We start from the raw sequence: 13,047 nt of genomic DNA on the forward strand, positions 1-13,047 counted from the left end.
ACAAGATACTGCAAGAAAAGCATGACATAAATTCCTAAACCTGAGAACCCAGAGAACTGTTCATCTTTGAAAAAAATCATAAAAGCGGACGCTTTCTTCCTTATCTCCCCTCTTCTTCCCAAGCTAGGCTTGCATAAGCAGGATTCCCTTCCATTGGGTGACGAGTATGTCGTAAGGGAAACGCTTACAGGCACTACAGGAATGACCTGGTGCCTCGCCCACCTCATTAGAATTCTAATTGGGGTGTGTGGGAGAGGCTTCTATAAATGGTAAGGCAATCCCCAGCAGCCTGTCTCCCCACTTCTGCCTGCCATTCCCAGAGGAGCCCCAAGAAGAGGAAGAGGCACAGGAAGACAACATGACTGGTGAGTGCATGGCATTTTCTCTACTAAGCCCTTGCTGGAAGCCCATGCTTCTCCTGGGCAGCGTGAGAGACCAGAATGTCCAGCCCAAGACAGCTGTCCTGGGGGCTCTGAAGGTTGAATCTTAGTATTTTAGGATTCTATTCTTTCTCAGTGGCTGCCTAGTCCCTCTAGTGTGATCCCAGGGGAAGAATATATTTGGGATATAGTTGCAAGTAATGAGCAGGGTGTTCAACACAGCTGGAGGTCACATCCCCTTAGACAGATGGATAAGCTTTGCTGTGTCAAGCCAGACAGTACCTGCTTCCCTTGTTTCTGAATGCAGTTTTCTCAGCTATCAGTAGCACAGGCAAAGAAATGCACATCTCAGAGCTACAAGAAAGTGAGAGCATGACAGCCTGTAAATTGATTTAAAAGAAACCATTAGCAGCACGGGAGTGCTTCTAAGTACACTACACATCCAGAAGCATCGGCAGCCTCTTTGAAAGTGACTTGATGAGCTGAAATCTCCCAGTAGCAGAAGGAGCCTGAGTGCCAACAACACCGTCCCTATAAGCGACACCCGGGAAGGTGGATGAAAAGGAACAACGAGAAGCACAGGTTCTTTAGCTCTGCGGTCACTGTCAAGGATTTGGCCTCTTGGTAGACAGTGACCCTGCTGAGCAGCACAATAATTATTGCCTGTCCTGGGTACTCAACCTTGTGCATTGACAGCGTTGCCAAACCCAAACTAGGCACGTATCGAACCTGTAAAATATCGTTAATGGTGGTTAGGACTGCAGAAGGTTTGCCAAAGAAATCACTGAGCACAATGCAAAAGGGGAATGCTGATTCCTTCACGAATCACGAAGACCAGGACAGGTTGGCTGCAAAAATGGACCCCCACCCCGCCCCCCATTTCCTCCTGTGAACATGTTAAGTCCCTAAGAAGAGGAGCTTTGGGTCCTGTAGACTTTAGCAAGAGGGGTTGTCAGCTGTCACCTAGGGCATCTCCCTCCCTCCAGGGGGAGGAGTTCCAGGAAGGGCTAGAGACTTACCGGATCCCTCAGAAAGTTGGTAGCAGAGCCCAGACGAGGTCCCAGCAGAGCCCTTTTCAGTTTCCTGCTACCAGAGCTGAGTTCATCCATGAGTGCCTGTGATATCCAGGGCACAGCAAAGCAATGCTGAACCTGGTTTCTCATTTGAACACCATTACCAACAGCTTCTGTGTTCCCTGTCACCACCAAGCTTCGGGTTCCCACTTGCAAGATGAAGGGTTTGAAAAGATGGACTTTCAGGCTCCTTCCAGAACTGAGAACTCTCGCCATGAGAGGAAACTGGGGATAGAGAGCAATAGTCACACCACCCCCCTGCAGGCCCTACTGTGGGCGCATGAATAGTTTCACACCTGCCCCTGGGAGCCCTGCTCCACACCCTGAGGGTCTGGTGTGTCAGTGTCGGTGACTCATGGAGAAGTTAAGCTCTTAGAGGTCCACATCTAAACCAACCAGCTCACAGGAGAGGGTAGGCAGTGGCCAGTTGGGAGAAAATCAATTTTAACAAAGGCGAGGTAGAGACAGTGAATACCTTTATCCCTTCAATTTGCGACACATGCAGTTCCTAGCTCAGCTCCTAGTCACTCAGCCGGACAGTGCTCCGTAAACGTCTCGTGAAGGAATGAATTTACTTAGTGGAAAGGAGCTACGAATAGGTGCAGCGGGGAGCACAGAGATAAATGAGCCGCAGCCTCTGCCGTCTGTGAGCTTACAGCCTGATAGCGCCTGGTCAATAGCAGTTTTGTGGGGTGAGGAGTGTTCTGGGCAGAGGGAACAGGAAAATAAATGTGGGTGGGTCATCAGGTGGGACCCAGGGGACTATCAGATCGATGTGTGCTTGTTGGAAAGGACTGCATCCAGCTTTAAGGTTCTTGTTGGCATCAGCGGGGGTTCGATTATTATGCCTCCGGGTGGAGAGAACGGCCTGGGCTATGGACAGGGGTGACAGTGGGCCGGGCAGTGTCCTGCACAAAGTATAGTTGACCCTTGAACAACACGGATTTGAACTGCTCAGGTCCACTTATACGCAGATTTTTTTCAATTGACCTTCACAGTTCAAATCCAAGTTATTCAAGGGTCAACTCCGTGGCTGGTCATCCATGTGTGCAGAGGGCCAACTTATATTTGGATTGTCACCTGGGAGGGCAGCCGATGACTCGAACCTTCACATTGTTCAAGGGTCAGCTGAGGCCAGAGCCCCAGGGTGCACAGGAATGCAGGCTGTGCACGCAGACGTTGGACCCAGTGTGGAGGGGAAGCCTTGTTCCCCACCCCCAAAGCCACTCGGAGTCCCCGGGTCAGAGGCAGAGTCTCAGGGTACAAACCTGAACTGCACACCTCTCTGCCTGTGGGAGGCCAGAATCACCATTCTGGGGAATAACACTCTGACCCCCTGGGGCAGTCAACTTTCTGTCAACTATTTTTCTGGTCCGAGCACAGGTCTCGGATGCAGACTTACCTTCTCTGGCCTCATTCCTCAATCTGTGGAGGACCTGTGCCATTCTGGGCCATGGGTCTGCCACAATATATCTTTCCTTGGATCTGGGACACCAGTGGCTCTTTCTCCTGGGTCCCTGCCTCCTTCTGGTTAGGAAATCTTCTAGGAGCGTGCTGAGTTCTCCTCACACTGGGCAACAGCTTCTTACGAGGTCTGCCAGTTAAGTTCGCTAACTCATCCTAGAAAAAACGCTACATACCTCATTGCTGAATTTCACTATGGTCACCTGCGAAGTACTCCCCTTGGGAAGCTATGCACTGACGCCAGTGCCTCATCCACCCTTCAAAGCAATTTTGGAACTCTTTTTCTGGAATGGCCATCAGAGCTGTCATTGTATTACATTTGATGTCTTGAATGTCATCAAAATGTCTTCCTTTCAATATTTCCTTTATCTTTGGGTAAAGAAAGAAGTCATTAGGGGCCAGATGAGGTGAGTAGGGAGGGTGTTCCAATACAGTTTTTTGTTTACTGGCTAAAAACTCCCTTACAGGCAGTGCCCTGTGAGCTGGTGCATTGTCGTGTTGCAAGAGCAAGGAATTGTTGGCAAAAAGGTCGTCTAAGTTTCTCATGCAGCCTTTTCAGCACTTCCAAATAGTAAACTTGGTGAACTGTTTGTGCAGTTGGTACTGATTCATAAAGAATAATCCCTCTGATATCAAAAAGTTTAGCAACATCGTTGCAAGGAGTTCGGGAACTTCATTGTTTTCACTTTTGTCACTTAGGATTATGTAGAGAGGAGGACAAGCCAAAGGGTTCCGAGCACACGTTCAGAGATACGCTCTGGGTTGGATCTCAGCTCTGTTCCTTACTGGTTGAGCCATCTGGGGCAGGTCCTTAACTTAAGTGTCTCAGTTTCCTCATCTCAGAAATGGGGTGATTGTGGAACCCTCCTCATAGGTGCTCAGTCCACATAGCTTATTATTCCTTGGAAACTTTTCATGATCCTGAAGAAAAACTCTATGCGATGAAGTCCGTTTTGTAATTAAGGACAATTGCCAGGGAAACCTCTACCCCTAAGTGCCTCCCCTGCCCCCTGGCCAGCCCCTCGCACATTTTCAAACCCCCAGTGAGCTGTTCTTGTTCACCTCGAATAACTTCTTCATTCTGCCTCCACCCTGCTGGGTCAGACTCCACAGATGGGGAAATCACTCTCCTCCCCAGGGCCCAATGTCCGCCTGGGGTGTGAGCCGAAGTTAGAACATTATTTTCCCTATCGCTCAAAAGTGGAGGGAATGAGGCCCCAGGAGTTTTGGCAGGGGCTCGGAGATGGGTTCCGTAGGAGCCTGCATTGTTCTCTCTTAGCCTTATTTTCCTCCTTTGTAAAAAGGAGACAGTGGTTCCCCCCACATCCCCCAATCCCTCTCAGAGCTGCTGTATTGCTCTCGTGAAATAATTAACGTAAAAGAATTTTGATAAGTGTAAAATGATATATCGGCCTAAGGTAGTGATTCTCAGTCCTGGGTGCTTATTAGAATCACCAGGAAAGGTTTTTTTGTTGTTGTTGTTTTTTTAAATACCAATGCTGACCCTAACCCAGAAATTCTAATTTAATTGGTCTTTGGTCAGGCAAAACTGGCTTCCAGCCTGGGCTTGGGTCCAGGCTCTGCCTCAGTGTGTGATATTTGGCAAGTGACATCACCTGACTGGACTTCCAAATCCAATATCCGTGAAATAAGAATAATATCATAGGGTTTTTATAACTATCGGGGTGCCAAAAAAATGTGTACAAGTGGACGCTTTGTTCAATATGTCCAGACTACTGCTCAAGCAGTAGTTCGCCGTAATCAGAAGTGTCTGGACGCTGATGGTAACCACTTTGAGCACCTCTTATAATTGCAGAAGTCAAACATGACTTGTATTCATCTTTTGTTATTGGTATATATAGTGAGTATTACAATTTTAATAGTTTTTTTCCTTTCTTAAAATGTGTATACATTTTTTTGGCACCCTCTGTGTTAAAGGATACAATGCAGGTAAAATGCTTAGTACAACTGAAGTCCTCAATAGCAGCACGTAAAAAAGCTCAAAAACCCTCCTCTCACCTGTTGCTTTTGCGAGGATGTGTGGGATCCCAAGGAATTTGCCCAACCCCCAACCTCTGGGGCCCAGGTGCTACTGATAAGTACATGTTGAATCCCGATAACCCCACAAAGGGGACGTGCGGATCTCACTGTCCCCTTCTGCAGATGGGAAAAGTACAATCCAGAAACATGGAGACCTTGCCCAAGGCCTCAGCCTTCCAGACCCGTCCAGGACTCACTCACTTCATCCCTGCGAGGATCACCAGCCCCTCACTCATCCGCCAGCTGAACCCCCTAGCTTCCCTGACACCTGGGTGCCAATAAATTGTACCAGTGTGCTGCACAGGGATTGAGAATGTCTAAATGCAGGGGAAAGTTAAAGGGAAATGGCACAGGCTACAGAGAGAGAACGTAGAGAGAGGTGAGAGCTGACAGGAAAACACCTGGTTCTTGGAGCCAGTGGTGGGGCCAGCCGGGAGTTGGGGACATTCCCTGTGTCCAGCATTGGGAATGATTCCCAGCCCCTCTGTGACAAGGATCTAAGACCTGGTTTCTGAGGCAGCCTCTGCTTCTAAGCTACCCTCGGAAGACCGTTTCCCCTTTCGGGGCCTTGGTTTTCCTACCTGTAATGGGGGAATACGGGATGACTACACTATCTTTCTAGCTGCCATTTATCACCCATTAGCAGGTTGTAAAATTAGTTTAGTGGATTGTGACCAGCAATTAAAATGAAGTATAGGGAAAATATCAGTACGTTGTACATAGTAAGAGTTAGTATTGTTTTGTGAAACTTTATGTCAAGTATAGACCCATGTATGTAAGCACTGTGTAAAATGTATTTCTTAATGTGGTCTCTAAAAAAATGCTTGAAGACACTTGGCTATATAATTTTTAGTATATCAATTAGCCCTAATTAACTCTGGAAAGATAAAAATACGTCTTTGTCTAGAGAAGAGACATAGGGAACAGAGTGTCTGGGCAGGTGGGGGAGATGCAGCCCCTGGAGTATCACTTACGTCATATTGGGCCACCTGCCAGCAAGTTTATGCCGTGATTCTCCCAGGAATAGGAGGTGAGAACCCCAGTCACACACCCGTAACCAAATCCTACCCACTTTGCTGCAGGTGATTTGATTACAGAGCCAGGCTGATAAGGATTGAGGCAGTTGACTAGTAACCTTTCACAGTCTGGAGTCTGCTCTGTGCTTCTCATGTTACCCCTGCCAAACGTGGACCCCAGAATAAGTTGGGGGCGGGTTACACCACCAGGTGTATGCGATTAGGTATGGCTGTGAATGACAATGAAACCCCAAGTAATAACGGCTTAGAGGAATAAACAAAACGGAAGTTTACTTTTTCCTTACAGAATGGGTCTGGATGTAGGCAGTTCTGGGCAGATAAGGCATCTGCACAATCCCCAGGGGCCCAGGCTCTGTGCAGTCCCCACGCTGTTGTCCCCAAGTCATGCATGGTCCAAGATGACCACTAGAGCTCTGTCCACATCACACCCACACTCCAGGCAGCAAAATGGAAAAAGACGGGGGTAAGCAGGCTAAGGGCATTTGCCAAGCGTTTTGAAAAAGAGGCTTCTTCAAAAGAACTGAAAACAGGTATTCAAACAAATACTCGCATGTGAATGTTCACAGCAGCACTATTCACAAGAGCCCAAAATTAGAAACAACCCAAATGTCCCTCAACTGATGAAGAGATAAACAAAATATGGTAAATTCATATACAGTTGACCCTTGAACAAATACGGATTTGAACTGCACTAGTCTTCTTATACACGGATTCCTTTCAATGTATACTGCAAATGTACTTTCTCTCCCTTATGATTTTATTAATAACATTTCCTTTTCTCTAGCTTACTCTTTTGTATACATGTACATATATGCATATCATACATATAACATACAAATTGACTATTGACTATATACATTAATAGACTATATACGTTAATTGGCTTCATGGTATCAGGAAGGCTTCTGGTCAACAGTGGACTATTAGTAGTTACGTTTTTGGGGAGTCAGAAGTTATAACCAGAGATTTTTCAGCTGCATGAGGAGTCAGCACTCCTAACCCCCACAATTATTCAAGGAGCAATTGTAGTGGAATATTATTCAGTCTCAAAAAAGGAATGGACTACTAATAAATGCTGCCACGTGGATGAACCTTGAAAACGCTATGCTAAGTGAAAGAAACCAAACCCAAAGACCACATATATGTGTCATTCCATTCATATGAGATGTCCAGAAGAGGCAAATCCATGGGAACAGAAATTCGATTAGTGGTTTCCAAGGGCTGGAGTTAGGGGGCAATGTGGGTTTCTTTGGGGGATGATGGAAAAGTTCTGAAACTAGATGGCGGTGGTAGTTGCACAACATTGTGAATGTACTGAATGCCACTGAATTGTACACTTTAAAATGGTGAATTTTATGTTCTGTAAATTTTACCTCAATTTAAAAAAAAAAAAAGAGGTTTCCTGGAAGTTAGTGCATATAACTTCCTCCTACAAGTTATTGGCCAGAACTCATTCCTGTGACTCCCACCTGCAGGGGAGCCTGGGAAATGTAGTTCCCATTAATATGGGGGATTTTATTACCAAGAAAGAAGGAGTGAGTGAGTATTGGCATAGACATTTAGCAGTCCTGCCACATTAGGATTGCTGGTGGCGCTGAAATTATCAGGGAAGTGGCATGGAACTGTGAAAAGAGCACTGGAATGAGTGTCCAGAGATGTCTCACTGTGGGCAAATCACCATCCGGGACTTCATGTCCTCCCATCTGGATAAGGATGGAAATATATGATCTGTCTCCAAGGACTTTTTTCCCCTCTGATGTTTTTTTTTGAGAGTAATACGCTAAAGAGTGAATTGCAGAGTTGAAGCAACGCTCCTTGTATCCCTTCCCTTCATCCCAGGCTGGTGCAGAAGCCAGAGTCCTGGGACTCATAAATATCCATGAAGTTCTAAACTGAGATGGTTGTGTACCTCCCCCATGCCCTCCCTTTCTCTTCCAGGACACACTCTGGCAAAGGGGCTTGTGATTACTGCTACATAAAGGGGTGGTGAGCAGGGGCAACTATGGAACCTAGATAATTCACAGACACGATCATCAGAGTCTTGATCTGGGGGCTGGCAGAGCCAATTGTAGGGTTCAAGGGGTGGAACAATGACCAAGGGCGGCAGCCAGCAGGAGAAAGATTTCAGAAACCACATAGGAGGCTTTATTTATTTATCTACATCGGAGCCTGCTGTCAACTTGCCCCTTTCACTTCAGGATGCAGAGGTGAGCTGCTCCCCTTTTGTTTACCTCCCATGTAGAATGCCCTTTTGGAACACATTTTTCCCTTCCGGGTGCTCACTCTCTCCTTTATCAGGAGATGATACAAATGCATAATGAGGGCCCCTCACCCCTTGGGTACCTTCTGGACAGAAGTTCCTGCCTGGGTCCCCTTTCCATGCAGAGAACTGGGGACCAGGGCAACAGGGGCAGGCCAGTAAGACCTGAGTTCAAATAAGATATTTATATCTCTGAACCTCAGTTGCTAGTTTCTGTAAGGATTCCATTGAAAATATGTAAAGTGCTCTGTATACTGTTAGGAGCAGCGGACATACAATAGATTGATGGCAATGTGAGTCCTGCTTTTCCTCACCCAGAGAAGCCTTGCATATCCCACAAGCACCCTGATGGGGATCAAGGCTCACATCTGGTGTCATGCCAGGGTTCACATCTGGTGTCAGCAGAGGCAGAGATGACCATCACAGTCACCCTATGGCCCCCACCTAGCGGGGCATGCAGAATGCCCTTCATCTCCTTTCAGCGTCTCTGCAGCCACATCACCCTGGATCTCAGTCTTTCTCATTTTCCCTATGGACAAGCCACTGGTCTCTGGGATGAAAGCAAGAAGCCTCTGCTATTGACACAGCTACAGCAGATAGCGTATAAGCCTTGGCAGAGCAAAGAAGGATGTGGACCTGTTGCAGGGGAGGCAGATGCCAGCTATAGATGTAGAATCCCTGCCACCCCTCTTTCCTTACCCCCTGTTTGGCAGAGGCTGTCTGGGGACATACTTTCTACCCTCAAGGAACTCTAGGTCTAGAACGGTGAGCTTCACCTGGGGCGTGTTGTGTCTGCTCGCTCGTGGGCTGTGAAAGAATTCATGAGAGAGGTGGAAATATAGAAGGGAGATTTATTAAAGTAAGAGAAAGGTCGGCTACATGCATCCTTCAGGTTTGGGAGGGGGTAAAGAATCCTTAGGGCATTCATGTGATCTGGAACCACATGTTCCTTAGGGCTCTTCTTTTTTCTAAAACAAGACAAGTAATAAAATTCACCAAATCTCAACTGGCAAGGATGTACAACAGGTAGTGAGCAAGGTTGGAAGGTTTAAAAGGTGGGGTCATTGCCCTAGAGAGAACAAGCATCTATAGCCCACGTAGAGCTTGGTGTTGCCAGAGAGTGTGTCAGATCTGGGCTGTCTCCATCCGATAGTTTTGTACAGAAGCATTCAGCTTTCTCCCTCTGTCCCTCCATTCCTCCCTTTGCCCTTCCCTTCATTTAATAGATATTTGTTGATTGTGTAAATGTTTTAGTTTCTCTGAGTTTGTGCAAAAACATTAATTTATTCTTTCAATAACTATTTTTTCAATGAATGAGTAAGAGGATGTGTGAATGAATGAATCGTTAGTACCCCGAGCTGTTGGGAAGATCACCTCCTGAGCCCCCCTCTCCAGTAGCAGTGTTTGGCTCACCACCCCAGAGAGGCTGCGTTTCACTTGAGAGAGTACCTACGATGAGCCTCTGCCCATCCCCAAAGCTACTCAGGTGGGATGAGCCTGGCCCCAGACCTGCTCTGAAGCCACACTCTCTCCGCCTCCCCTTTCTCTTCTGGGCAGAGCCTCGGCTCTAGCCAAATAACATACCTGCGCTCCTGTGTGAGAAGCCTTGGCTTCTCTTCCCATTGTCTGGAATGCAGGCTGCTCCGTTTGCACCTGACAAAATCCTCTCTTCCTTCAAGGCCCAGCACCTTCAGTGAAGCTTTTTCTGATCCCTACAAGTGAAAGTGATTCTTTCTTGCCTGCATCTCCTAGACACCTTTAATCAGGGAGATCAGATTTACACCTTTCCATCATTCCTTACCACTTATGCTTATCTTACCCATTGCTGAAGCTCTGTGAGGAATAAAACTTTGCATGCATTTTTGTACTCCCAACACTGTGTCTAACCTAGTGTCCTATAAATGATGGGTACTCGCTATATATTTATTGGACAAGTGCCCTATATTCACTTTTCCTTACGGACTAAATCTTGAGCTGTAGTCATGATGGTCATAGCATGGCATTAGTTTTTGTTTGTTTGTTCATTTAACTCCTTCATTCGTTTATCTAATTGTCCTAATACAGTCAACAGTGTGCTAGGCATAAGAATACAAAGACCAAGCAGGCTGATGAAGGCATATTCTGATGAAGGGAGACAGAAAAACGAATGTGCCTGGGGGTGGCATGTGCCACCACATTCTCATAGCTGTGACCTCTTCATAAAGACAGAGACTGGTCCGGTTTACAGAAGAATGGATGATAGAATGTCTCAAACATAATGCAAACAAATAAAAACAAGTTTTAAAGGTTTACATAGGCTAACCTCTACCTCATGACCTCTCATAAACTCTTCTCAATTTGGCTCCATCACCTCCACAATCATGTGAGAAGTGGGGGAGGGCATTAATTTCAAGGTATTTATCCTCGGGGTATGATCCAGAGATCCCGGGGGCCTTTGACCTGCTCTTATATACTGCTTTTGACAGTGAGCATCTGGAAGTCCAATCTTTAGGCTTAGAAGTCCTAAGAGTCATGTTACCCTCCCCAGCATCAGACTCCCAGGTCAACACCAAGGCACGACATGCATAAAGTATAGAATACACAAGAAAACATTTGCTAGATGTTGGAAGCATAAAAGGCTCTTGGTGTCTGGGGAGACTCAAAGGGTGCCAAACCAAGATGGTGGATTTGAGAGATGCGGCCTCCTCCCAATTCTATTTGAGCCCCCATCCACCAAGTGATGATGTTAAAAGTAGACAGAACATGGGTGTTCCCGTTTCACAGTTCTTCTGGCTGGGTGGGTAAAGCTACTCGGAGCACCTGGCCTGTTGCTTGAGGGCTGAGTGACTGCTGGCCAGGTGGAAGGGGAAGATATTCTCAAAAGTGGAAATAGTATGTGCAGAGGGTCAGCTGCCTGAAAAGGCAGATAGGGAATAGGTTGTGAAGTTTTTACTATGCTCGGGCAAGCTCTTTAGATTTTAATGTGATTCTTCCTAGAAGTTTGGCTTTGTCCTGACTAACCCCGCCTAAAAGCTATCCCTTTGGTAACTTATACCTTCTCCCCACGCCACCATTCCTTGCCTCCCAGGACCTCAGGACCTCTTTTCTGTCTCACAGATTTAAAATTCCAGTATATCGACTGGCAGACAAACTCCAATCGGCAGGCACATCACACTGACAAGTTCTACAACCAGGATGTCATCTTGCGAAGAGGGCAATCCTTTGATGTGTCATTGACCTTGAACCGACTTCCTAGATCTGGAGAAAGTCTGGAGTTCATAGCCTCCACAGGTACCTGCTCATTGCCCCTACCCATCCACACACACCTGAGTAGCCCATGGGTCTGTGCATCCAAAGGGTGGTTGGTGGTGGTGACACTGTGTCACTGGGTTCTAGCCCAGGTCTGCTATTGACTCAGTGTGACCTTGGGCAAGTTTCTGCTTGGCTCTTAGCCTGAGAGTCCTAGTCTTCAAATCAAGAGTGATTTGGCCTGCATGGTCTCTCCAGTGGTTTCCAGAACCATAGTGTGGCACTCCTTTGGATAATGTCCCTGAAAGGAAGTTATATTGGAATCTGATCTCTCTCCACAGTCTGGCCAGCACTCCTTGGTTTTCATTGACCCCCGTCTTCTTTTACAGGACCCTCCCCTTCAGAGTTGGCCAAAACGAAGGCTGTGTTTCCACTCTCCAGGGGGACAAATGATGGCAACTGGCGTGCACAGATCATGTCTCAGATGGATAACACTCTGACTGTCTCCATCGTCAGTCCTGCCAATGCTCCCATAGGATGGTACACTCTGAGCATTCAGGTCTCCTCCCAGGGCAACAACTCTACTTCAAAACTTGGGATGTTCATACTGCTCTTTAACCCCTGGGTGCAAGGTAGGCACTAACGACTCACACTCCCAGCCAACAGCTAATCAATGCCCATGGAAAGCAGAATGGGGGAATGGTTTTCATGGGCTCAGGTTTGATTAGGAAAAGTTTGTGGGCTATGGAAAAAACATAGAAGCTTAGAAGTCAGAAGCTATGGGTTTGAGTCCCAGCTCTGCCACTTAACCAGCTATGCGAGTCTGGGCAGTCAGTCTACCTTTCTAAACCTCAAATCCCTCACCATTAAATGGACATCCTGCTATTTCCTCTGGTGCTATTGTAGGGGTCTCATGAGCTTTTACAAACTGCATAATATAATGTCATCATCATAAGGGACAACAACTGCAGTATAATTCTGTAGCAAGAGGTAGTTTCCTTCCTAAAGGAGGAAATGTCTCATTCCTGGGGTCTCATTGTCAGACTCTCAGATCATCCCAGCTTCTCTTTCCAGCTCATAGTTCCTACAATATGAGTTGAAAGCATTACAGCCCAAGGCTTCCTTCCTCAGTGGAGGTTGGGGGAAGGGCTGCAGGTCTGACCTGCTCCGGCTCCCGGGCCAGTCCTCAGGAATGAGAGGAGGACTGGTCTTCATTGTCCTCTGGAGGGTTCTAGTCCCTGATCTCTGATTTTTGTATCACACAGCGGATGGTGTCTTCATGAATAACAACTCTGAGAGAGAGGAGTATGTTCAGGAAGATGCGGGCATCATCTTTGTGGGAAGCACAAATCGAATTGGCATGGTTGGCTGGAACTTTGGACAGGTAAAGGAGGCTGGGGTAATGTCCCTAATACCCAAGAAGCTCAGCAGCTGGCCCCACAGATAGGTGGAAGTTCCCAAATCTGTCCATTTGCCTGCCCTTCATTCATTCATTCATTCAGAAGACATTTATTGACTACCTACTATGTGCCAGGCCCTGGCTGCATACTAAGGATCCAGGAGAT

The 13,047-nt window shown here is 46.9% G+C and overlaps 1 protein-coding gene across 1 annotated transcript in view; it reads left to right on the forward strand.

Moving 5' to 3' along the window:
* The first annotated feature begins 283 nt into the window (after positions 1-283).
* TGM3 (transglutaminase 3) overlaps positions 284-13,047 on the forward strand; it is a 40,258-nt gene continuing 27,494 nt past the window's right edge. The window contains exons 1-4 of the mRNA XM_033094290.1: positions 284-365; positions 11,351-11,524; positions 11,872-12,114; positions 12,748-12,866. Coding sequence (XP_032950181.1) covers positions 359-365; positions 11,351-11,524; positions 11,872-12,114; positions 12,748-12,866 — 543 coding nt within the window. The 5' untranslated portion in view covers positions 284-358. The remainder of the gene's footprint in view (positions 366-11,350; positions 11,525-11,871; positions 12,115-12,747; positions 12,867-13,047) is intronic.

This window comes from Rhinolophus ferrumequinum, chromosome 23 (genome assembly GCF_004115265.2).
Source record: "Rhinolophus ferrumequinum isolate MPI-CBG mRhiFer1 chromosome 23, mRhiFer1_v1.p, whole genome shotgun sequence".
NCBI classification, from domain to species: Eukaryota; Metazoa; Chordata; class Mammalia; order Chiroptera; family Rhinolophidae; genus Rhinolophus; species Rhinolophus ferrumequinum.